Source organism: Amia ocellicauda, chromosome 2 (genome assembly GCF_036373705.1).
Source record: "Amia ocellicauda isolate fAmiCal2 chromosome 2, fAmiCal2.hap1, whole genome shotgun sequence".
Classification (NCBI taxonomy): domain Eukaryota; kingdom Metazoa; phylum Chordata; class Actinopteri; order Amiiformes; family Amiidae; genus Amia; species Amia ocellicauda.
In genome coordinates, this window is record NC_089851.1 from 31375718 (window position 1) to 31403543 (window position 27826).

A 27826-nucleotide genomic window follows, 5' to 3' on the forward strand; every position below is an offset into this window, starting at 1 on the left:
CCTTCATTATTTAGGGTTCTTGTTTGTTTTTCAACACGAATAAGGGCCAGTGCTCTAAAATTAAGCATTTCCATTTGACTGCAAAATAAGTCATCGGTCACTGTCTAATGTTTCCTACTGGACATACTGACAATACTGAGCTTTTCTCTTAAATGATTTTATCATCAGTTATAGTTTCGGCCCCCATGTTTTGTCCATTCCAGCACATGTTCTCTGTACAGAAACACTCCTGGGTCGGGTGTGAAAGGGTCTGTGCTGCTGTGGCTTCACTGACACCCTCAGTCACGGCCACCTTTGGGAAGCATTTCAATGTGGCTCTGAATGCTTGTGGAGATAATGTGTATGGCGGCAGTTTACTGTCTTTCTCAATGGGTCAGTGTTAGATTATTTTTTCTGGAGCAGGAAGGTAAGTAGTTTGACAGCAACAGTGTAAGAAAAAATAATGCATTGTGGAGTAGGCAGTGATTTCATTAACTATTTTCCCCTCCCTCATAGGTTGTTGGAAGAACTGCTGAACAAGTTTAAGAGCAGCATGCACTTGCAGTTGACCTGTTTTCAGCCTCCTTCTGTTTTCCCAGTCAAAACCTAATCTGTACCAGAGAGCTCTGTGGCCAGAAAACATTCATCCACTTCTTGTGCTGCGATACTGTGCGTGTGTTAGATGTTTTACCAAGGTTGTCTCTGAGACTTCACCAGGACGTGCTGATACATAAAACCATAACTTTATCAGCAGTTTTTTTTTAGTTCATAAAGTGTGTTTGGCACCTTCTGTAATATCTGACATGCATCAGATTAACTTCGTCTTGACTAAGCAAGAAAGGTTCTTCTGAAAATATTTAGCTAAAGCTGATAGCTCCCATTTTTTCTTGTAGTGCTATATCTGAGTGGATAAGTAATCAAACTGCCATCCAAAAGGATCACCAATAAATAAATACAAACATTTAAAGATATTCTAGATCAGTTCTATAGTGAAATAATGAAAATGTCCAGATTGCATTACAGATAAAATGATTAAAACATAACTCCAGAGAATTTAACATTTCATATATTCACTGCAGGGAAAAAAGCCCTATATACATGTAAACTCAAACAGTGTAAGAAATAAAATATTACATCAATTATTTTGTCTTTCTGTCTATTCACTGTTGTTTCACTGCAGGAATCTGTGGAAATCTTGAAGTATTTGAAATTTGCTTCAGCAGTTTAATATGGTGGTCAATATACAGAAGTTAGCCATTATTGTCCTTGAGGTTAGTTGTTTTTTTAGTTTTTGCTACTTAAATATAAAAGGATTGCTGTACTCTAATCATGGATTCAAATTCAGTGAGATTAGCCGACATAATGCCTATGTTCATATAAAATGTAAAGTGAGTTTCATTAATTTAGAAGCAATAACAGCAAATGCAACCATACTTTGGTTATCGATGCAGCAGCAGTGTAATTATTGTATTTGTTTCTGACAATCAAAAGAATTACATTATTAAGGATACTTAACCGATGTGGAAGAAAAAGTTCATTTTAAAACAGTCCTCTCCATTTTAATCTATATATGATTCTATTAACATCTATATGAAAAAACTATCAATGTAAATTTTAAGGACAGCTGTTTCAATTACAATAGCTGTTCAGTAAAGAAAATACAGCATTACTGTCAATTAAAAGAAGACTTACATGGGTAATGATTATTAAGTAGTTTCCTCTGTTCTCATTTCCAAAATGAACTCCATCTGCAGTACAACCAGCCAAAACTATCACAGATCTGCCCTGTTGGTGTGGATAATGTTCACTAATGCCTAAAGAAAGGGCAAAGAAAATGAAATAAGAAAAGGTCATTTTGAGCTTTGACAGAAATATTGATTCACTCATGTAACATGATTTTCAGTTTTGTCACCAAACTTTCCCACCTACTCAAATGGGAAAGATTCAATCAGAAAATAATATCCAATCTCTGAGATTCAGAGAAACAAATCCTTTATCAACGAAAGTGCATTATTCATACACAAGCATGTATACATCAGTACCTATTACAGTCTCCTCTCACATTTGTGGAACTACCAAGCAGTGAGCAACCTGACTCATTACAATGAATATGTAAATGCTGCTTGAGAGAGAGATTGTGGAAAAGCAGTATCATCTAAACCCAGGCTACTTCTACACTACAGTGGTTTTAAAAGTTCAGATCCTAATATAGAAGGATGAGTTCTTGCTGTGTACTGTGGTATATAGGCCCCCAGGCAAATCAAAACATCAGAGTACCCACCAGTTGAACAATTACAATGTTTTGATGTTTTTAATGTTTTCCATTAGGAGGAATCTTCCAGGCAAACATCATGTGTTGGATGTATATTTAGTAGGGCTCTCAGAGTCCGGAGTCCACCTGTTCTAGTTCACTTCCCTTTAAGACTCTTTGCAACAAGACAAACTCATCTGGACTCTTAAATCACACTATTAGGACTTGCTGCATGTGCAGTCTTTTCATTGATATATATACACTCACCTAAAGGATTATTAGGAACACCTGTTCAATTTCTCATTAATGCAATTATCTAACCAACCAATCACATGGCAGTTGCTTCAATGCATTTAGGGGTGTGGTCCTGGTCAAGACAATCTCCTGAACTCCAAACTGAATGTCTGAATGGGAAAGAAAGGTGATTTAAGCAATTTTGAGCGTGGCATGGTTGTTGGTGCCAGACGGGCCGGTCTGAGTATTTCACAATCTGCTCAGTTACTGGGATTTTCACGCACAACCATTTCTAGGGTTTACAAAGAATGGTGTGAAAAGGGAAAAACATCCAGTATGCGGCAGTCCTGTGGGCGAAAATGCCTTGTTGATGCTAGAGGTCAGAGGAGAATGGGCCGACTGATTCAAGCTGATAGAAGAGCAACTTTGACTGAAATAACCACTCGTTACAACCGAGGTATGCAGCAAAGCATTTGTGAAGCCACAACACGTACAACCTTGAGGCGGATGGGCTACAACAGCAGAAGACCCCACCGGGTACCACTCATCTCCACTACAAATAGGAAAAAGAGGCTACAATTTGCACAAGCTCACCAAAATTGGACAGTTGAAGACTGGAAAAATGTTGCCTGGTCTGATGAGTCTCGATTTCTGTTGAGACATTCAGATGGTAGAGTCAGAATTTGGCGTAAACAGAATGAGAACATGGATCCATCATGCCTTGTTACCACTGTGCAGGCTGGTGGTGGTGGTGTAATGGTGTGGGGGATGTTTTCTTGGCACACTTTAGGCCCCTTAGTGCCAATTGGGCATCGTTTAAATGCCACGGCCTACCTGAGCATTGTTTCTGACCATGTCCATCCCTTTATGACCACCATGTACCCATCCTCTGATGGCTACTTCCAGCAGGATAATGCACCATGTCACAAAGGTCCAATCATTTCAAATTGGTTTCTTGAACATGACAATGAGTTTCGTGTACTAAACTGGCCCCCACAGTCACCAGATCTCAACCCAATAGAGCATCTTTGGGATGTGGTGGAACGGGAGCTTCGTGCCCTGGATGTGCATCCCACAAATCTCCATCAACTGCAAGATGCTATCCTATCAATATGGGCCAACATTTCTAAAGAATGCTTTCAGCACCTTGTTGAATCAATGCCACGTAGAATTAAGGCAGTTCTGAAGGCGAAAGGGGGTCAAACACAGTATTAGTATGGTGTTCCTAATAATCCTTTAGGTGAGTGTATATATATATTAACAATCCAGTGCAGTCGCACCTTATTAAGAAATAGACAAAATGTTAAGAAAACATGCATGCATGGAATGTCTTCCCAGTCATGGTTTCAATGACCAATTGATTTCTTATGGGATTGAAAAGTTCCAATTTCTGTTAAACAACATGACGTGTATGTGCTGACATAATTAACCAGTAAAATGCTGAAAAGTCACGAAAATGAGCATACATGCAGCCAAATCTCACATGCCTTAAGGACAGAAATGTGTTCAATTGATACGAGTCAGTTCAGAAAAGGATTTAAAGGACAAAAACAGCTGGACTCCTGAAGACCCTCACAATTAGCAATATGTTGGGTAGTCATAGTTGTGATTTGGTCTGGGCTGTAGTCAAAATATTTTTAAATTGTACGAATATATTTTTCTGTAAAACACTAGCAGATTTTTTCATAAACTAGGTATTTTTCATATCCATAACCACTCAGCTTCAGTTTAAGTGCTTATCAAGATAAAGAAACTCTCTTAACTTGAAAAACCTGAAAGGAATGCTTGCCTATTCTTAAAAACAGTAAACATTACATTGTGTTTTTTTTTAAATAAATTACACCTTTCAACTGGCAAGACATTTAGGGCTTCCTTCTGTCTAGAAAAGGCAAGCCCTTCTTGGTTATTTCATGCTTTTACTCTCATGTTGGACAGTTGATAGAAACTTAATGACTGTTTTCTCTTCCTGTAATCGCCCGTTAATTCCGCGCTTCATACAACGCGACACATTTTCTTGAACTGTGATGGTAAAGCAGTGATAGTGAGTCATGATCTAACTGGTGGCCTCACACCCAAACCTGAATTAATTGTCAAGGAGGGTCCCAGAGAATGTCTTACTGTGACCTTTATATTATAAATAAACGTATTGAAACCCCTCAAGCTAAGCCACAAGCTACATAGTGAAATTGAGAAGTTACCTGCTTGTCCAGTGTGTAACAATAAGCTGTGCATCATTTCCAAGCTTTGCAAGAAAAGAAGAAGTGGGAAATCTGTGAGCTTTGAAGATATGCTAAACTGAACACTGTACAATACACCTGCTTCCCAGGCCACGTCTTAAGATTGCATGACTTCCTTATCGCACAAAAGTCAAAGAAATGCAATAGAAGTAGCAGTGTTGAAGTCTACATATTTGTATAAAAAAATCTGTCTGCTTGGGGAAATACAACAAAGTCAGTCTATTAAACAAGTATTAATACTGGCATTGTCTGCTTGAAGTATCCCTTTCAGATTGGATGCTAGTTCTGTCTTGGTTTATTTACATGTCTTATTCCTCGGTCATGTGATGAATGAGTAGCCAGTGTTCGCAGGGACATGTCAGCACACAGCAGGTTCACAAGAGACCGACACGTCTGTGGTTAAAGTGTTGGAGCGCACCCAGTAGCAGTTCAGTCTATATATACTGTAAAACGGCTGCTAACTAACGGCGGGGGAGATATGGGTGTAGTTTTAGTCTTTTAGAGCTTCTTAATAGATTTATGTGTATGTAAGGATGCTATTTTTCTTTCCCCCAGAAGTACAGTATACTTGTGCCCTGCAGGGAGTTTTAGACAGTAAAAATGTGACAACTGAGGCAATGTCTGAAGCAATTCAGACATTTAACTTACCAGCTCTTGTTACAAGTTTAGCACTAACTGTTATGAATCACATTGAGTATCATTCTGTATGTCGCTCTTTTATGTGTCTGCTGTTCAAAGCGCAGTGCTGAGGTATACTTTCCCTGCACAGACACCTGTTATCTTCCATTTATAGAACCACAAGGCAAGGTGAAAATCCCTTCTGCTGTATTTTTAAGTCTAAGTAGATTTCGGATTTTTAGGTACGCATGATATTTCATCCAGAAGGCAATGAGGAAACAATTGTGAATACAGCTTCCTTTATTTTACCGCTAGATAACTGATAACATCAGTGTTATACGTACAGGAATAATCTATCGCGTATTGGTTGTTTACACAAGAAAAAACATTTTTCCAGCTATTTTGGTACATTCTGTAGAAATGAAGGGCTTTACAGTGGAATTCCTTTGTGTTTGTTGATGTTGTATTCTGACCTTTAACAAAGACATCTTACTCACTCTTATCATTACAAGTCTTTAAACTGCACACTGATATTAGCACGATACAAAAAAACTGTCAAGCCAAGTATATCTGTTAATTAGTGGTCTGTCTAAATAATGGTTTCCTATCTGAAAAATCCTTGTGATTTTAATTACAGCATCTTAAGTTTTTAGTTTTTTTTTTTTTTTTTTAACAAATTACAACAACATAAAAAGTGCTTAAGTCACTTTCACCATTACTTTATAATCTATGTGGTTGGCTAACTGAAAGTTTACTCATATATTTTGTTTTTTCTGAAAGTGATAAACAATTCTGAATTGCCCACATACCACAACCTAGAATCACTGTTACAGTGTCTTATTTCATTAATTTAGACTGAGCAACTAGTTGGTACAGGGCAAGAAACATTTTCCTCATACATATAATAAAAAGAATAATAACAGACTTGCTTTAGGTATCCACACTGTGATTGAGAGCTGCCAATGGGTTCATTTACAATCACTGGCACTGGATGGCGTTAAGCTAATTGGAGGCCTCTTCTATGGCAAACCAACTTAACACTAGAGATATCTTGATATTTTGAAATACTTTTAATTATTAATAAATTACAGATATAGCCTACACATTTTAAAAGTCACATTTCTGTTGTCTTCATTGTAGCAGCAAGCTGGGTTGAGAACTGATCTATAAAAAGGGAGAAAATACCATGCTACACAATGAAATGCTAAAACATACATAGTGTATTTTTTAATCTTTACATTGCATGGACATTGGGAAGGAAAGCGCAAATTATTTTCATTGTATGTAATTATTTAAACATTTTATCCATTTCAAGAGCAAGTTTTTCAGACCTTGCCAAAACATTTAGCAGCTGACCGTTTCTAAACCAGGCATCAGGAGCTTTGTTTTGTTCAATTTTCTCCAGAAATTTCCTGCTAAGGCTAAAGTGAATACATCCTTTCAACCTGAGGATAACAAAAGCTACATTCATAATGAAAGTCACATAGAGGAACTGCAGTGTTTGCATGACTTTGATATGTTCGAGCAAAAACTTGACTTAAATAAAGCTTGGAATATTCTTAAATAAATAAAACAATAATATTCATTGTATATCTTTCATTTATATATAAACCTTAATACAGAAAGTAAAAAGGGATCAACAAGACACTAGAACACAGGGAAGAATAAAAGTTTAGATATGTACATTTTGATAACATTATTATACCATTATTTGTTTTATACAGTACTAAATGCTCAATAGTATACACACCAGAAAAAGTGGCAAAATACATACTAGGCCTATACTGAAAACTGCAGCTGGGGAATCGTCTATTTTCCACTGAAACATTCATTCATGAAATTTTCTTCTGAAAACGCTTGAATTAGTATTTTCACCATTGGAATTATGTCTGCCTTCATAGAATGACATGTCTTCATAGAATTTACAGTCTTGACTGTAAATTAATTGAAAATACTACCATATCTGTCACACTACTCTATTATTCTGGTTAGAGGGCTATGTTATTAAATTATGCAGAAAACAAAGAACAAATATCCATTAATTGATTCCTTTGTTTTTGATCTGCCAGTCATTTGTTGAAAAAATAGAAATTAGCAGCCACGTTTTTCTTTTCTTTTGTGCTCTGATTAATCACAATTGCTAACCTTGTATGTGTATATGTATACTGTTAAGACACTGACAATGTCTAGTGTGACATGGGAAATTGACTGTTTAACATATTTAACATAAATTGTTCAATAGTTACAGCATCTGAAAGCCTGTCTGAAATAATGTGGCAACACTTCCTTCCAAATATATCACAAGTGTTCTTAATAAATAATTGCTATAAAATAAAACTCAGTAAACACCCATTAACAAAATCTGCTTTTCAGCTCTTAGATATACACAGTATAATAAAAAAAGGTACTGAATTCAATCATAGAATACTTTCTGAACAGAATGGCAACTCAAAGACTCTTCCAGATCTGACTGTTTAATGGAAATTGTGGTTTCGGCAAAACATATTTCACTAGGATGAATTCATAGTTTTACAAATCTATAGCCTTTTATCCAAATGTGTAGGTACTGCATGTAATTTACATTTTAGTATTAATTTATTGATTGATTTATTGATTGATTTAGTAATTATTAACTAACTTATCAGATGCCCTTATTTAGAACGACATTCTGTACAATAAAAGTTAGATATGCAATATTAATACAAATATCTAGAAGTTCTCAATAGGTGAGAATTATAAAAAACAGAAAATACAGGCCACACATTTACAATATACTGTATGAGCAAATAACTAAAATCAATAAATAATACAATGCAGAAATAGATAAGCAAGTAAAAAGTCTGCTACAGGGATAATCATCAAATTGTGGTATTATTCAAAAGCACACAGTAAAGTGCATTACAGATAAGTGCATACATAGTATTAATTGATAAATGCACTGCAAACCTAGTGAAGTAGCTAAACTGCGCTCTAACAGTGTTTGAGTAAGTTTTTAATCTTATCAATTGGACAAGATGAGAATAGGAAAAGAAATCAATATAAGTTGATATATTATTCCAAGAAGGCAAGTTACAATTACAAGACACAGGCTGAAGGTCAGGTGAAAGTACAATATAATACAATTATTTAGCAAACTAATGACAGAAACAAATATTGTGATTTTATCTTTCAATAATGCATAGTGCATGTATGTAACGATGACAGTTACAGGTGACAAAATGTTACAAAGAATGCAGATGGGCTACAGAATCTACAGATGCAGTTGGAAAGTATTTGATTCTAGTAGAGAAAGCTAGGTGTGCACAACCAGGACTGTCCTGCTATTCTTAGGCAGCTGGTTCAACCACTGGGGACCAAGGGAGGAGAATAAGAGGAAGCCACAACCCAACAGCCTGCAGAAGAGGAGTGGAGAGGAGGAGGGAAGGCTACAGGGAAGAATCAAGCATTGGAGATGGCAGGAGGGAGCACTGGCAAGCACAGAAATCTTAAACTGCATGAGAGCAGAAACAGCCAGTCAGTGAAGAGTCACAAGTAGAAGAATCACAAGGGAAAAGAAAAGCACAGAAACGACTGGGTGAACAGCTGGGAGGGTAACATAACTACTCTGCACTGTATTTTTGCACTTTGTATTGCACTTATATTTTGTAAGTTGCCCTGGATAAGGGCATCTGCTAAGAAATAATAATAATAATAATTATTATTATTATTATTATTATTATTAATACTCAAGCATTTTAATTAATTAATTCATGTATTTTCCTTGAGTCTGACCATGCTCTTAATTGACTACATTTTCATGGCCGCTTAAAAAATGTTAATTTCCCATCAATAGTCTTGGAGATCCAGTTATGAGTACGGAGACTGAAATGACTTGAAAACAGGTCAGATAAGCTCCAACAGACAAATACACCCCCTACCCCACCTCTAAAACAAAGCCAAACGTAAATTTACTAACAAAATGTAAAAAGACAATGTATATATTCCAATTTTGACTTTTTTTTTTCTTACTTGTGGTTGCAATTACATTTAAAATATTAATAACATTAGGATAATTTTATCTGTAGCATGACTCTTGTACCAGTCTTTCACATTGGCTCATTGACCAAAATCAACAAAGAATTTTCCCCCTTATTTGCCGCCCTTGCAAGTGAGTATTTCCCCCTCTCTCATATAAATCAACCACTGAAACATTAGTAAACAAAATGTGTATTTATTTCTGGAAACCTGTGTGTTTTCTGTGAATATATGCTCTCCCTTTTGAAGTAGATGAGTAAAGATCTGTCAGTGTGTGTGAGAACAGCCTTCCACTGATAACACTCGCACAGGCTGACTTCTGTCACTGATTGGAAATATTTAAAATTGAATAAAAAATACAATTTGAATGTACAAGAGCAGAACTATATGAGCTATAGCAAAACAGAATGTATCAAACATATACATTTTTTAAGGCATTGAAGGGACATTTACAATCTGTTTTGCTTTGTTAGTTTACATATATGTATGTACAGACGTGGCCCTTCCCTTCCACTATATTCCAATATTGGGATATTTTGTTGCAAGCCTTTAGAGACAATAACTGCAACCAAGCGCTGTCTGTAGCTCTGTACTTTGGCCCACTCTTCTTGGGCAAACCGCTCCAGTTCTCTCAGGTTTGATGGGGGCCTTTTCCCAACTGTGAGTTACAGCTCTTTCCACAGATGTTCAGTGGGATTTAGATCAGGACTCATAGAAGACCACTTCGGAACAGTCCAATGTTTTCTTCTCCTCCATTCTTGGGTGCTTTTTGAGGTATGATTTGGGTCATTATCCTGCTGGAAGACCCATGACCTGCGACTGAGACACAGCTTTCTGACACCGGGCTGTACGTTTCGCTCCAAAATGCCTTGATAGTCTTTTGATTTCATCGTGCCCTGCACAGATTGCAGCAAAGCAACCCCAAAACATCAGTGAGAATCCTGCGTGTTTCATGGTGAAGAGCAGTAGAAATCCAGAGAGAGATATATATTTCCAATCAAAGGTTTTTATTACAAGCAGCTGCAAGGAAGATGTTCAAGAGGCGATCTCAAGAACAGTCTTAGAGAAGAACTACAGGCACTTTTATGCAGAGCAGACAGGAGAGACAGATAACAGTCCCACATGTCTCTCCCGTGATGAGTGCAAGTTCAGATTCTGCCTGACAACTCATTAGGAAAACCTATATATGGATAAACTGGGGAAAATTAAAGCATATATAATGTTTAATATAAGGGGGGTTTGTATGATGTATCAAGCCGAAATATCTGGAGAAAACTGGGTTGCAGTATGGCACAGTACCATAGCACAGCAAGGCCGCGAGACAGTGACCTTGTTTACACAAACACACAGGGAGAGAAATGCAGTTCATCAAACGGCAGGGATGGTGTTCTTTTATTTGAAAGCTTTTTTTTTTTTCCTGTAAACATGGAGTTGTTATGATTTACCAAAACGCTCTACTTTTGTTCCGTCTGTCCAAAGGACATTCTCCCAGAAGGACTGTGGCTCGTTCACATGCATTTTGGCAAACTTCAGTCAGGCTTTTTTGTGTTTCTCTCTTAGAGAGCGAGGTCTTCTACCATGGAGCCCATTTTCATTCAGACAGCGACGGATGGTGTGACTTGAAACTGTTGCATTTTGAGCTTGAACATCAGCTTGGATCGGTTCATTCTTGTCCGCACTTATCAGATTTTACAGTCTAGGATGCAAGACCTTATATATTGCTTACTGTATCTCATATACAGTTGTGTAAATTCTATATTTGTAAAATGTATTATGTCTTTATTGCACTGTATTAAAGTTTGTAAGTCGCCGTGGACAAGGGCATCTGCTAAGAAATAAATAAGACGAAGAATTTTTGGGTGAATGTTCCTCTTGCAGCCACGTCCAGGGATGTTGGCTACAGTCCCGTGGGCCTTAAACTTCTTAATAATATTGGCAACAGTGCTCACAAGAACATCAAGCTCTTTAGAGATGGTCTTGTAGGACCATGCTTGGCTATTACCTTCTTTCTAACCTCCTCACACAACTCTCTGGATTTCCTTCTCTTTTCCATGTTCAGTGTGATACACACAGTGACACAAAACAGCAGAGTAAGTACTTTTCTCCATTTAAACTGGCTGAATGAGTGATAATGTGATTGAAGACACCTGTGATACTAATTAAAAGAGCATGGTCTGCTGGAGGTAACATTACAATACAATGATTTCATATAACTTCTAAGGGTATCAATAATATTGTCCAGGCCATTTTAGAATGTCTTTATAGAATAATCAAGAATTCAGTTTTTTTCAGTTTTTCTCATTTGTTCCACTGCAAACCATGACATGTATGGATGACAAAAGATCTTTTAATTTCAACACTTTTCAGGGCGAATGGTGCATTATTTGAATAAAATGCAAGGGTACCAATACTTTCGGTCACGTCTGTATGTATGTATGTATGTACACTCACCTAAAGGATTATTAGGAACACCTGTTCAATTTCTCATTAATGCAATTATCTAACCAACCAATCACATGGCAGTTGCTTCAATGCATTTAGGGGTGTGGTCCTGGTCAAGACAATCTCCTGAACTCCAAACTGAATGTCAGAATGGGAAAGAAAGGTGATTTAAGCAATTTTGAGCGTGGCATGGTTGTTGGTGCAAGACGGGCCGGTCTGAGTATTTCACAATCTGCTCAGTTACTGGGATTTTCACGCACAACCATTTCTAGGGTTTACAAAGAATGGTGTGAAAAGGGAAAAACATCCAGTATGCGGCAGTCCTGTGGGCGAAAATGCCTTGTTGATGCTAGAGGTCAGAGGAGAATGGGCCAACTGATTCAAGCTGATAGAAGAGCAACTTTGACTGAAATAACCACTCGTTACAACCGAGGTATGCAGCAAAGCATTTGTGAAGCCACAACACGTACAACCTTGAGGCGGATGGGCTACAACAGCAGAAGACCCCACCGGGTACCACTCATCTCCACTACAAATAGGAAAAAGAGGCTACAATTTGCACAAGCTCACCAAAATTGGACAGTTGAAGACTGGAAAAATGTTGCCTGGTCTGATGAGTCTCGATTTCTGTTGAGACATTCAGATGGTAGAGTCAGAATTTTGGCGTAAACAGAATGAGAACATGGATCCATCATGCCTTGTTACCACTGTGCAGGCTGGTGGTGGTGGTGTAATGGTGTGGGGGATGTTTTCTTGGCACACTTTAGGCCCCTTAGTGCCAATTGGGCATCGTTTAAATGCCACGGCCTACCTGAGCATTGTTTCTGACCATGTCCATCCCTTTATGACCACCATGTACCCATCCTCTGATGGCTACTTCCAGCAGGATAATGCACCATGTCACAAAGGTCGAATCATTTCAAATTGGTTTCTTGAACATGACAATGAGTTCACTGTACTAAACTGGCCCCCACAGTCATCAGATCTCAACCCAATAGAGCATCTTTGGGATGTGGTGGAACGGGAGCTTCGTGCCCTGGATGTGCATCCCACAAATCTCCATCAACTGCAAGATGCTATCCTATCAATATGGGCCAACATTTCTAAAGAATGCTTTCAGCACCTTGTTGAATCAATGCCACGTAGAATTAAGGCAGTTCTGAAGGCGAAAGGGGGTCAAACACAGTATTAGGTTGGTGTTCCTAATAATCCTTTAGGTGAGTGTATGTGTGTATATAAATGACAGATTAAGATGTTGTTTTTAATGAATGGAATATCCATCCATCCATTTTCAAAACCACTTATCCTGGTGAGGGTCACGGGGACACCGGAGCTGATCCCATCAGGCATACACCCAGGATGGGACACCAGGCCATTGCTGGGCAACACACACCCACTGGGCAATTTTAGTGTGGCCAATTAACCTACCCTGCATGTCTTTGGACAGTGGGAGGAAACCAGAGTGCCCGGAGAAAACCCACGCAGACACGGGGAGAACATGCAAACTCCACACAGACAGACGCCCCAAGCCGAGACTCAAACCCAGGACCCCTGGAGCTGTGAGGCAGCAGCGCTAACCACCACACCACCGTGCCACCATGAATGGAATGTGATGTTTAATAGATGATTAATGAGCAAACATTAATGCTCTTTTAAATCTAAAGATAATCACATGTCATTTTTTTTGTTTTGTTTTTTCATTTTGGTTCAATCGAAAGTTCTGGAAAAAAAACATTCACCCTCAATGTTATTTCTGTTAGCATGCAGATCATTACTCCTTACTTAGAGTAAACCTGGAAGTAGAGGTAATAATAAAAACAGTAGCAGTCATATTATTACTATTTGTAATGACTGCAGTGGTATATGTGGAAGAAAATTAAATGTTTGTATCTCCAAGTGGACAGGTGCAATGGTTTTTATTTCATTCTGTTGGACTGTGTGCAAGTGTGTTTTACTTCTGATTGTGGGTTGTAATTAAACACCCAACATGTCTATATAAGGCAAGTCTGTATCTACAGACTGATTGTTTAAAATTGCTGGTGTTTGTGAGTTGAAGCAGATGCAAAGGTGGCTCTTGGAGATACTAATGATTGTGCCTGGAGATAACTGTCAGACCTTAAGAGGAAACAAGAGTAACACCCTTATGGTAGCACTTTTTTTTGTGTTGCCTATCCACAGATGATATAACAGTTGCATTATTCATTTCATCGCCACACATCCTGAAAGAAACTGTCCTTAATTGGTGATTGAAGTATTGACAGACTCGAGCCGTGGCACCTGTGTGACTGTTCAAACTGTTGAATCTGGGGAGTGAGAGGCCTGGCAGAGGAAATACAGCAGAGTCTGTAGCTGCATGCTTTGAGATTCCAGATTTTCTGGTTTAAAAGAGGAAACTGGCATTCAACTATATGGTCCATGCAAGTGACTGTTTTATATACGCGCAGAAATGTTTTTGTTTGTTTCTTTGTTTTTCTTATGCAAAACAGGTTAAACAGATCATGAGGTTAGTACGTGAGGAATCATTATTTAAATATTGGTTGCAGCAGCAGTTTTGAATTAAGCGCATGACTCAGATTTCTTCCGTCGGCTCATCCAGGGTTGCTCACTACAGCCCAACCCACCACACCCTGAAGCATCATTCAGGCAGAAAGAACTTAATACATACAGTGCTGGAACCACATTGGGCGATGATACACAAACTTAGAAGAACTGTGCACACTCAAAAAGAGCTTCATTTTACTCTCTATGATGAGTAATTTCGGAAACATGGGTGACACAGACAAATGATTATAATCTAATCCACTACATGTATGCTTTCTGAGGCACTGGTGTGAGGAAGTCAGAATATAGAGCATCTTCTTCTTGGTGTATATTGATTTAGCAAATACAGCAAAGGACATTTTATGTTAGCAACTGCTACTCTGTACAGTGGATAGGGTTGATACATTTAAATATTTCCTCTATAGCCTGCTTAAATACAGAAGGAAAAAAAAAATCTCCTAATTTTACCAGGTTTAATCCATTTATTTGAAGATGGTTGTACATTTCTGTTGCTCAACTAATTAAGGGGTTTTTCCGGTACAGAAATATTGGAAAACAATACTAAAGCTAAATTACTCAAAACAATGTATAAAGTATTAAAGGAAACATACATTTTAACATAAGCTATAAAAGTTGTTTAATACAATATTAACATTAAATAGTTTCTAATTATCACTAATAACTAAGATACTGCTACATAACTCAATATCTAACCTTATCGCTACAAAGACTTAAAATGTGTGTTTTCATGTTTAAACCTGGGCTTCACAAGAAGAGTACAGTAATTTTGACCTACATCAAATAATTAGGTTGAAAGAACTGTACATTTCTCAACCATCTTTTTTTTTGTGGTTGGCTGGTTGGTTTTCAAATTGTTTCAGTCATTTTAGAAAGATGAAGCACACTTGTCAAGAGCCTATTTTTAGGGGTGTGTTGGCTGCCATGGTATTTAAGTACCGTCCCAGGACTCTTCAGCACTAAGCCAACATTAATGAATGAATGAATTCAATACTATTAAGAACAATAACAGGGACAGGTGAAATCCATAGAAAATAGTACATTTTAAACCAATGGCTACTAGACATATTTGGGCATTTTCTTAAATGAAACAAAGGCTGTTGTTAATATTTCAGGCTTACTAGAAAGTAATGTTTCATTACTTAAAAAAAAAAAATCTTTGTGGTAACAAATGGGAAACTGTTACTAGTTTCTTATTGGATGTGCCTTAAGGATTCATGTAGTTTAGAAAGAGTTCTGCGAGGGCCTCTTATGAGTACAGTATCTACAGTACAGTTTTTCACACACTTGCTTGTGAGTGACTAATGGAAAAAACTTATTTAGGTTTCACCATGGTTTCAGAATCAGTTTTATAGTAAAGAGTAGGAGTACTCTCCTGCAATAGACTTTAGACCTGAAGGTAGATAAAAAGCTAACATGACAAAGGGGCAAGGAGGAAAACAATTCCCCAGAGTTGTAAACAAAAGGAAATGTTGCTCTTGTTCTTTTTTTTTTTTTCTCTAGCATCAGTCAGTTTTTTTCTAAAATTAGCACTTTGCACACCTACGGATTTAACTAAAAGAGAAGTGGGTTCAAAGATAATATGTCCTTTAAAAAAAAAAAAATGGTTACATAAAAACAGTTATTGTAATCTTTACATGCTGGGCTTTTTTTTTTTTTCTTTCATTTACTGAAACTAAACTCCTACTTAAATGTGATCAAATTATTGTTTATATTATATGTGTGTATGTATGAATGTGGTGAAGAAAGATAATATAGATCACATAAAAGATGGGAAGATTAAATGAGAAGCTTTGCAGATGTGACCTGGAAAAGAGAAACTGTTCATCCAAAACAAAAGGAAGCATCTTGGGGAGGCCTTCACCCAACAGTGGACTGATATAGGCTCATGAGGATTGACTGATTGATTGATTGATTGATTGATTGATTGATTTACAGGAATTAAGCAATACATGATCACACTGCTTACAAATATTGATGGTTGAATGTATCCCCTCCCTTATGTGACTCAATATAACTTGAATATTTTGTGATATAGAATATAAATGTATCAAAGTTTGTTGAAAGCTGATCTGATTCCAGGTGTTTTTCAGTCATCTGCCAATCAAAGTCAGAATGGAACCTTCATTCATGTTGCTTCAGGTGAGCAATTTGACTTTGCAGCTGCATTGATGTGATACATGACAGGCTTTATATGGGATTTTGGCACTCCTATTGCTAAAACATTTTTAAAATAGAGGAACTATTGTGTTTGCTGTACATTCTATATTTACATGAAAAATATCCAGACCACAAAGCTTATGGTAGAAAAATCATTGAGTCTCTTCTTCTTCTTCAAGGGATAAGTTCAGTGTTTGCCAGAGATCATCATTGTCTAACCCTTTTTCATTTTTCTTTTAACAAGTCTTTTAACATTGAAGGGTGAAGATGAGAGTCCCTCGACCTTTACATCTGAGATGTGTCACAGAATTACCTTCTTTGAAGAAAAATAACTTGGCTTTACAAGAAATAGAATCGTAAATTTGCCACTCAGAAACTATATGAACCCATCACTTTGTCTCCTATCTTCTCTCTTCCATCTGTATTTATATATATATATTTCGTTTTGATCTACAGCACCTATTATCCATGTTACACCAGCAAAGCTTCTGATCCCATCAACTATGAAGTCTTTATCTTAGTCTTTTTTCATTTAATCAATTGGATCCATTCTAAATGGTCTACAGTCCATCTCTGACCTGTTCCTCATGTTGTATGTCAGGCCCATTGCCATTTTAACATATTCCAATTATGTCACATACTTTTGTTTCTCCATGCATCCAATTATTTGCTTTTTGTGTCTCCTCTTCTTAAGCCAAGCATACATCTTTCCATGCTGTCTATGTAATTTTGCATTAATTGACCATGTTACTGTGCTGTATGCCATAACATTATGACCACTGACAGGTGAAGTGAATAACACTGATAATCTCGTTATCATGGCACCTGTCAGTGGGTGGGATATATTAGGCAGCAAGTGATCATTTTGTCCTCATAGTTGATGTGTTAGAAGCAGGAAAAATGGGCAGTGTAAGGATCTGAGCGACTTTGACAAGGGCCATATTGTGATGTCTAGACGACTGGGTCAGAGCATCTCCAAAACTGCAGCTCTTGTGGGGTGTTCCCGGTCTGCAGTGGTTAGTACTTATCAAAAGTGGTCCAAGGAAGGAAAAGTGGTGAACCAGCGACAGGGTCATGGGCGGCCAAGACTCATTGATGCACGTGCGGAGCGAAGGCTGGCCCGTTTGGTCCGATCCAGCAGACGAGCTACTGTAGCTCAAATTGCTGAAAAAGTGAATGCTGGTTCTGATAGAAAGGTGTCAGAACACACAGTGCATCGCATTGATTGGTGTATGTATCTACATGTATGTATGAAGGTATGACTGTATGTATATTTTGTAAACCAATATATGTTACATGTTCAAATCTGAACTAGAACCTCAGGTAAAATACGATCAGGGTTTTGTTTTATCTCCTCCCTTTAAAATGTGGTGGTGGTGTCCCATGATAAAACTAGACAAGATAATGTTGATGTTCAGGAAAAACAAAACAAAAAAATATATATAAAGTTATATAAGTAACAATACATTTTTGGAATGCAAATATGCAAAATTACAGTCCTGCTGGCCTTAAGAGATAAATTGTGACAAAATTACCCACAGTTCCTTACCAAGGTGCAACAGTGGAAAAGAAAAAAACTAAAAACTATTTAATTTGAACTTCTTTAAATAATTAGCCTACTTCTGGATTATGTAACAATGAAAGGCATTCTTTGTTTATTTCAACTAACCCATAGTATACCTGGGAAACTCCAGATGCATTTTGTAAACATCAGCACAATACATGTAGTCAGTTAGCATTTTATTTGTAAAAGGGATAGAAGTGTGTATCAAAACTTGTGTAAGTGATATATATATATCACTTACACAAGTTTTGATACACACTTCTATCCCTTTTACAAATAAAATGCTAACTGACTACAGTCACTGTGCTGATGTTTACAAAATATATATATATACACACACACACACACACGACTCCCAACTTTAACCTTACAATAGCACACAGTCAACCTTCACACAATATATTACATAAGATTAGGCTAACTATTGAATTACAATAAAATTGGCAATATTAAAATGAAAAATGCTGAAACAGACAAAAAATATAAAAGAAACAGTGAGCAGGGGAGGAGAATTTCATTTTACTGGAACGCTGGAACGTTGTTACACAGACAGACTATTTAAAGTACAAATTAAACAAATAAGTCTCACAACCTCCTCCTCTGCCACATAGTAGGTTACATTACCAACTAGTATTAATGTCATGCATAGACTGTCTCTAATCCCTTCATCTGCACCTCTCCCTGGTTGGCCACTGTTTTACAATACAAACCTCAGGGTTATATTGGCACAGAAATCATTCAATAAAGCAAGAGACCTGAGCAACAAATTGGTAATTATGAAACAAATAACAAAGTGCAAATAATAACCATGCAAATCAGAACAAAAGAAAGTATAATACTTAACATACAATATATACAAAGCTTTTACACAATACGATTAGTAGATCACTGTAGTTTTATCATTAGCTCCTGCTAAAAATTACAAAGTCATTTACATTTCATTCATGTTGTCTTTTGCATGATGTGGGAGTAATGTCAACTGTCAAAGATCTTCAGTGACTTGCTGGGGAACAGATATGATTTATAAATTCTGATATTAAGGGGCTTTTTAATCCATGCTTATCTTTTGATGTGAGCAGTATTCTGTCATTAGTTCCACTAAACACCATCTATATTTCCAGGTATTTACACTTTTTAAATGTGACCCAATTTTCACAAGAATAACAAGTCTTGTCTGGGCATTAAACTTAGATTTTGAATTCCAGGGAAGTCTGTGGTTTATAACTCAATACTTTTTATTTGAAATGAAAGACATTTCAAATTTAGGCGGACTTCTTGAAAGGAAATACAACTCCTAAGTTCCAGAAAATGAATGCATCTAGATATGATCAGTGAAATTGGCAATCAAACGCAAGTTACTGAAAGTGTTAGAAATGTAGGTTGCAGAATGTTGTGTTTATCAAAATATTTTCTCTCCAAAATACTTCTCTTGCTGGTGTTGACAATTCCTGCTACTTTCTGATTTTGAACTTCCATACTCACCAGGTTCATCTACATATATGATTTTGTTATTTAAGAAATTACAGGATTTATTGAATGTAAAAGAAAGAATAACATATACATTGCAAGTTGGCTTTGAGAAAAATGTTGGCCTTAGATACAAGCATATGCAAGTTATTATTATTATTATTATTATTATTATTATAATAGAGTATAGAAATATTGAAAAATAATGTGCAGAATGCATATTCATATCAAACTCAAAAACATTCTGGAAACTTATATAACTCTTATTAAATATATCTACATAAATTCTACATTAAAAATCTGACTCCATCAAAACACTAACAAGATCAAGATTTGCAAAGGAGTAGGCTACATCAAGGCTACATCTCCAATACTCTTCACAGCAATTCTTGAAGAAGTGCTCAAGAACTGGGAAGAAAAAGGTATCAAGTTAAACTGAGCTAATTTGAACAACTCGATGACATTTGCAAATTCAAATTCAAGAACTATCAGATGCATGAAGAAAACTGGACTTGGACTGGACTGGAATTAACTTGTGTAAAACCAAAGTCTTGTTCAACAGCTTAAATATCCATTTGCCTGAAGTGAAAATTATTTAATCATTGCACAGCATACTATTAAATGCTCACTTACGGTCATGAAACCCAATCAATAAATGCAAAAATGTCACATAAACTGCAGACGACACAAAGAAGCATGGAAAGATATAAGCTTGAAATAACAAGAGATAGAAAAATATATTAATGGATAGGGCTGGGCATCGGCACTGATCTCTCGGTTCGGTTCGATTTTGATGCAATTTCAGTTTAATTTTGTGATAATTACAAAACCAATATTGCTTATGAAAGAGATTCTCTGAGCATTAATCCTATGAACTGCACAGGGGACCCTCTAACTTATATAGCATGGTAGATTACTAAAGATTAATGTTAAACATTGAGGACCAGGCCCAAAACATTACATTGAATTACTTTATATTTAACAAATCTAAATAACCTATATAAATTGCATTTGTTTTTACAAAAAATAAATCAGACTAAAAACTTTTTTATAAACATTTATAAACTACCATGAAATAATGCCAAATTAGCCAAGGCTCTGAGCTGCGTGTCTTTCAAAATAGTGCAAGCCGTTCAAAAAAAGTGCACTTTAATAATAATAAAACCACATGTATCACTAAATCAAAGTTGAAAATGAACCACCAATGAAAACAAAATCTGTCCCAATCATACTTTTTTATTTCCTATATATTTCTGTTAGGGAATGTTTATGAAATTGAATTGTTGTTTTATTATTTTCCCCCAAATTATATGTGCAATTTGTAACAGAAAATGTGTAGAAAGTGTAAACATATTGTAAACGTTCAGAAATGGGGTGGCTGAAGGTTGGCTTTGGGGGCGGCACCAAACATCCTTGAGGGACGCACTTTGGGAACCCCTGCTTTGAAGTTTTATTTATTTATTTATTCTTTTTTCGTTTATTTTTTTTCTTTGTGCATATGTTTGGGCAGGTGGCGCCGTTTTTTTTCATTCACAGAGAAAATGCATATATTTATAAGATTGATCTCTGGATTTAAAGAATCGATATCAGATTGTCCAAACCAGAATCGCAATTAATCGGAAAATCAATCTTTTACCCAGCCCTATTAATGGATCAGGGAACAAATCAAAATATGTGACAGCATTGAAAAAGTGAAAATGTTAAAATGCCAGTGGAACGGACACACTGCAGGAGGAAAAGATCAAAGATGAACAAAAGAAGCTATCAAATGGATACCAAGAGATCAAAAGACCTGGAAGACTACCACATAAAAGATTAAATCATAAACTTTTGCAGGAGTAATGTAGATCGATGCAAGTGGAAACATCTTGGGGAGACCTTCATCTAGCAGTGGAACGATATAGGCTGATAATGATGATGATGATGATATACAGACGGGTGACAAATTAAAGGGAAAAACTATAAAGTGTCTCAGTAAGGTGTTGGGCACCACAAGCCACCAGAACAGCTTCTTGGCATCTTCTTGGCACAGATGCCACAAGTTGAGTCTCTGGAACTCGACCTAGGACTAGTCACACCTAGCATCATGCCTGCACTTGTTATCTCTTTGAACTAGGATGTATGCTTTGTATTTTATATTAACTGCAGTACTTCTAATTCTTAAATTGTACTTTGTATTGATTATACTACTGCATATACTACTTATAGTAATGCTTAAAATGTAATTTTGTATGGATTTGTATAACTTTTGTTAGGCTTGTGTGAACTATAAGTTGCTCTGGATATGGTCGTCTAAGCATATTCTTATGAGTATGAGTATTCTTAAGTAGTAAAAGACAGTGTGCCCATAGTTTACTATGAGAGGGGTCTGGGGTTGCACTGAAATGTACTGTGATATTCTAACATTTTGGTCAATTATAATAGTTGTACACTGTCGTGCAATATTAACTGAATAGTCCTTTTGTATACTTCTATGCAACTAAAAGGAAATCTACAAAATTCTATGAGTTCAGTGGAGTTTTTGTGGTGTAGCATTATGGAAATATATTTATTCAAAACAAAAAAAACAACAACAATTTAAAAAAAAAAAACAGAAAAACAACCACTGACAGCCTATATTCCACGAATACTGAAGTATTGATTAAACACTACATTCCACTGCTCTGTGGAAAATGTGCATTGTCTCTTCCTCTTCTGTGTTGTCATCATGTTTATTACGGCATACGCATTCCCCTGTTATGTCACCTAGCGCGGTTTTCTTTTTCTGTTTTTTTTTTTTAATAACCATCATCCTGTCTGAACCCCACTTCCTGTGTTGCTTGAGAAGCACAACCCCACACCATAATCTTTAATCTTTGAAATGTTCCTCAAAGGCACTATTTCAATAACACAAAAACAAACATGACAAGCACACAAACACATACACATACACATTTCCTTTCTGTTTCAACATGCTGAAGTCTTATGTATAGAAAAGCACAGAGATCAACTTGCAAGAACTCATCCTTCTCTCAAATTCATATTATTGATCTGTTGAAATATGCAACAATTAAAAGGAATATTTTAGTAAAGATGCTGGAATTATACCATGACATTGACTTGACTTTCCAGAAAACGCTGTATCTAGGTCAGTCTGCAGAAGCCTACTAAAAATGAAAATAGAAGCAGGATTGTGTTCAGTTCAATTTTAAAGGGAAAACCAGTTATTATTTCATTTTTTTTCTTTTTGCGGGTACTCTTCCTGTGCATCTGTGACTGGCTTCCTGTTTCACTCGTTCAGAAGTCTTACTTTTCCCCCAAATTTGACTTTCTTTGCTGTTTCTTTTTATCAAAAGGTTAAATGCATCTTAAAGATCAAAGCTCACAACCTTTTTTTTATCAGTTAAGCTGATGATACTGGTCTTTAATGTCCCTGCATTTATATTATTCTGTATCAATTCTTTGCCCACAGTTTTTGAATTTCCTGTGATGGCTCTCAGAAAATTACAACTACCAAGAAATGAAGATAAGGGAATAGTAGAAAATCCATTTGATACGCAAAGGTATAGTTTGCCCCGGGAAGGTCCATCCCATTGGTGAGTGGCAATGATGTACATAGCACATCCACTTTCATATCAATTATCTTATGATGTCAGCTTGTTTTTAATCTTAGCTTACATATTTTGAATGTGTCATTAGTTAGTAAGCTACAGGTGGGCGGTTCTGACTTGTTAATTACCATCACAATTATTTAATCTGACATTTGCAAACATTCAAACTTGACGTCTTCACTTCAGAGAACAAAGCTGGGCTTTTCTTATTTGGCCACCTATGAGATAGTTAGCTAGATAGCTGTGGCTGGGTGTGGCCGGCTCCTTCACCTCAGTGCGCACTAGCTGTGTCTCACTGTTTAAATGTCCAGCACAACAAGGCATTTCTTCTCATTCTTGTCTCCTCATACACTTATTTTGGAAAAAGGGCCAAATTGTGGTCCCGGATTGCTGCAGCCAAAGGACCCCCCCCCCCCCCCATGACAACATTTTAAATCCCTGAACAAATACAATACAAAGACGACAAAAAATAACCGAACTGACTGCTTGAAAATAAAAACTATATTTCGTGCTTTGAATTCAGCAACCTTATCTCGGACACTGACAGTTCATTCAATTAACGTAAAGTGAAGTATGAAAGGCACTCGTTTCATTCTGGACCTTGGGTGGCTTTGGATTATCTTCAATTAGCTGAGTATCTGCTCACAAGACTCAGAGACGCCACAGCAAGCAAACTAGAGTGATTCAGAGACCTGGGAAAACACCCACTCTGTGCACTATACACTTTGGGCCTGCATTTAATTCTTGCCAGTGCAAGGGTGTCATGGAGGCTGTTTAATTGAACCACTTATTAATGAATAACCTATTTCATTATATAATTTACTTCATTCTATTAACACACATTAACACACGCGTTGATTAACTGACAGCAGATATGGACATGCATTATGTATCCCTTCATCACTAATACAACTTATTCAATATTATTTTTAAAAAATCTGCAAATCAGTCATGTAAATGTTTCAGTTTATTAGCAGGAATATATAATTTGTCAACAAAAGTGTTATAAAAAATACTGAAATCACAGTAATGCCAAGGTTTACTGACAAATTCAATACATCCTAATGCCAACATAACATCCCTTGCCAGCAATACCTGGGCAAATAGGTTTCTGAAAGGTTTCTGAAATTCACTCTACAAAACACCTGAGACATTCACAACAGGAGGCACTTGGTATTTCTGCTATGGTATTTATGTCGGCTTTGTGGAAAATGCAATGCACATTTCACCAAACACTATTGTTAAAGCAGCTCCAGAAATCAAGATGTGTTGAACGGACTCAGGCCTACGTATGGCGGCCCATCTAGTTATAGCGCTTTGTTAATATACTCTGTGCAATTGTTATTTTATTAACACATTGCATATTGCATAAATCAGACTCCCTCCGAAGCCCCACACATGCACATATATGTATAACAATGTGAAAATGCCTAAAACGTGAAGTTACCTTGTCATTCGCTCCAGGTCATCTTCCACGGAGATCCCATCTGCGCATGCGTGTCTGTATCTCTGTGTAAATGTAGTGACGTTTGTTTGGGGGAAAGTATAGTGAAGGGTGCTCGAATACAAAAGAGATATTTAAATAGCAGGAATATAGGAATATATCAAGGGGGAACATGGGTGCTTTCGTGTACTGTTTATTGACCTGTTTTCCCAGCAGAGGAGTTACGCTCCCTGGTCAAAGGCGACGCAATGATGAGCTATACAGGTGTATGTATTATTAAAAGCCTAGGGGGAGTTAGCACAAAACTGCAAAATAAACGTTTTAAATATTTTGAATAGATTTTGAAATAATGGTTGCTTAAGAAATAAGTATTTGTTCCTGTTGTTGACATTTTCATATTTAAACTTTCTGCTAACAGTTTTTGTGCAGAATGTTTCTTTTCTTTTTCTGTTCATACCTTTGTCACAAGGCGAGATGGAACAGTCCACTTCTGGTGGATTGCCTTTAAAAGCGCTAAACGAATTAAAATGAGTTAATACCGTAAGTTGCACGTATTTGCGCTTGTTCAGCCTTTGACACTGTGGGGAGAGACTATTAAGAGTCTATGTAGCAACAATGTGTTGATTGTTATAGAGGTTTACAGTTATTGCTATTTTTCTATATACTTTTTCAGTGCTATATAGTTTTGGCTGTTTTTTTTTTTCTTTTTGGTTTGTTATGTTTACTTGGTACTACATTGCATCCAACGTCCATGGAATTATTTTGAGCGACATTTTATTCTCTTGAACTGTGACTTTTGTTATTACTGCCATCATCTGCATACCAATGTCAGCGGCTAAGTGCAGGTTTCCTACTCCTGGTACCTCACACTCCCCGACTGTGACACATACCTGTTTTTCAAAAGTGATTTATTATTTTTTCCAGTCTAGGCTCAATGATTAAACTGTCTGCTTATTGAATCATAATTTATCATTTCTACATGCAAAGTCTGTAAGATCCCTGAAAAGATTTGAAAGTATCGATAGGTTGTTATCGTAACCCCGGTTCCCAGAAACAGAAAGACAGCCATTACCTAATGGGAAGAGCCTTCTGACCTGCCAATCATTGAAAGCATGTACCAAAGCTGCCCAATAGGGGCCCTGCTGGCTGGAGGAAGACCCGCCCCCAGGGTGTGTGTGAAAAGTCCCCTCCTGGGGGGTTATGATAATAACCTATCGTTCCCTTTCAAATCGAAAGATTACCGAATGGGAAGACTATACCAGAGCTGTCGTGAGTCCTGACACCTGACTAAGCCTAAACCCACAATGACAAGGATAGCAGAGCCTCACGGTGCCTGAGGACTAGCAGTTTGAAGTACCTGGGAGCCCAAGCTTGGGTGCAGCCGGTCTTAGAATCTTGTGCAGGTCTGGACAGGTCCCAGCATTGCACAGATCTTCAAGTGTGGCACCGTGAAAAAGAGTCCACAACGTGGCTTGTCCCCTCGTTGACACATGGGAACGTTAGCAGTCTCATAGGTGAGTTGGATTGCGTCCACCACCCAGTGCGCCAGTTGCTGTTTTGAAACCGCCCTCCCTCTGCTGGTGGAACCGTAGCAGACAAACAGCTGTTTGTCAGGACAGGACAGAGTGTGTGTAGTCTGCGGTCCTCATCCAATGCATGTGGAGGGGGATGGACAGACTCCAGGACAATAGGTTGGTTTATATGGAACACCAACACGACCTTGGGCAGGAAGGCCAGGTTAGTCAAGATTAGACAAGGCGTGAATTTCACTAATTCTCCTTGCCGACGTTATCACTACAAGGAAGGCTACCTTGAGCAAGAGGAAGCGGAGCTCGGTTGTGGAGATGGGCTCAAAGGGAGCACTGCTCAGTCCTTGCAGCACTAATTCCAAGTCCCAGTCTGAAATTGTGTCCTTTATTGGTGGTCTTAAGCATCTCGCACCTTTCAGAAACTGGATCACCAGGAAATGGACTCCTTGTGAGACATTGTCAATTTTATTATGGCAAGCTGAGATGGCAGCCAGATAAACTTTCAGTTTCCCATCTTCAAGCAGCTGTTGCAGGAAGCACAGGATTGATGATATGGGATCGACACCGGATCCATACGTCTCTCTAGACACCAGTTCTGGAAAGCTGACCACTTGTAAGTATATTGGGTTCCGGTGGAGGTGGCCCTGGCCGAATGTAGCGTTTCCACAACATAACAGGGAGCCCCAGAGACATCAGGCGGTGCCTTTCAGGGGCCAAACTGGGGTGCCACAGCAGTCCCTCTGCTTGGCTCAGCAAGTCCGTCAAAGCGGAAGCTGCCATGGATCTGCGCTGATCGTCTGTGCCAGAGTCGTGAGCCACAGTTGTCTTGGCCATTGGGGGGGCAATCAGGAGAACTTGAGCTCCTTCCTGGCGAATGCTCTCCAGTGCCTGTGCGTTATCTCCCCAGCTTGATTAAGCAGTGTTGCAATCCCTTCCGCTTCCTGTCTCCTGCGCTGTGGAGGAGTCCGCGGAGCGGAGCGTCTAGATGATCTGTAGTGGGAGCGTCTCGCTCTCAGGGACCGTCGAGGAGGCGGAGAATGGAAGATAGACTGCACCCTCGCTGGTGAAGCTCGAGAGGAAGACGAGCGCTGCCTGTTTTGCTTTTGCAGAGAGACACTCACCGGGGGTCCACGCGGAGCCGAGCCCACAGAAGAGCAGTGGGCAGAGCTTCCTCAGCGGCAGCTGGCCGTCGGGGAGTTCCTGTCCCTCTTATGGCGCATAGCCTCCGTAAACGCCGTGCAGTGTACACAGCCCCCTTCCCCCGTCAGTGCGTTCTAGGCATACTCCTTGCCCAGACAGCACACGCATCGGTCATGTCCATTGTCCGAGGGCAGCTCGGCATCATCCCATTTAGAAGATCCGTCTCCAAGTCATCTACTTCCAGACCCTCTAAGTAAATTGACAGCTCTTGCGGCAGGTGCGCTTCACCGAATTCCTCCGCTCTGATACCGTCCCCCTCAATGTTTATGTCGAGGTTGTTGACGTTGAGGTCCGAGAGATCGACACGGGCCTCCAGAGGTCGAGAGCAGGTCGATGTGATGACTTCGTTGAGAGGTCGATAGAGCACGAAGTTCGATGGATGTGGTCGAGCAGTCAACAGGGTCAGTCGAGGTCGACACGGGATGGATGAGCGGTGGAATTCCACGATCGATGTCAAGAGAAAGGTCGAGGGATCGATAAGGTTGGTCGATATCGACAGAAGGGTTGAGGGATCAACATGGTTGGTCTAAGTCGATGT

The 27826-nt window shown here is 38.1% G+C and overlaps 1 protein-coding gene and 1 long non-coding RNA gene across 4 annotated transcripts in view; one reads left to right on the top strand and one right to left on the bottom strand.

Annotated features, from left to right (window-relative positions):
- Positions 1-1121, top strand: part of exoc2 (exocyst complex component 2) — a 109388-nt gene extending 108267 nt beyond the window's left edge. For all 3 annotated transcript variants that reach the window (XM_066722752.1, XM_066722770.1, XM_066722760.1), the window contains one exon: positions 496-1121. In XM_066722752.1, coding sequence (XP_066578849.1) covers positions 496-589 — 94 coding nt within the window. In that variant the 3' untranslated portion in view covers positions 590-1121. The remainder of the gene's footprint in view (positions 1-495) is intronic.
- LOC136768529 (uncharacterized) overlaps positions 1-24774 on the bottom strand; it is a 28374-nt gene extending 3600 nt beyond the window's left edge. The window contains exons 1-2 of the long non-coding RNA XR_010821989.1: positions 24563-24774; positions 1672-1793 (exon numbers count right to left, since the gene is read on the bottom strand). This is a non-coding gene — a long non-coding RNA (uncharacterized LOC136768529). The remainder of the gene's footprint in view (positions 1-1671; positions 1794-24562) is intronic.
- Between the last annotated feature and the right edge of the window lie 3052 nt (positions 24775-27826).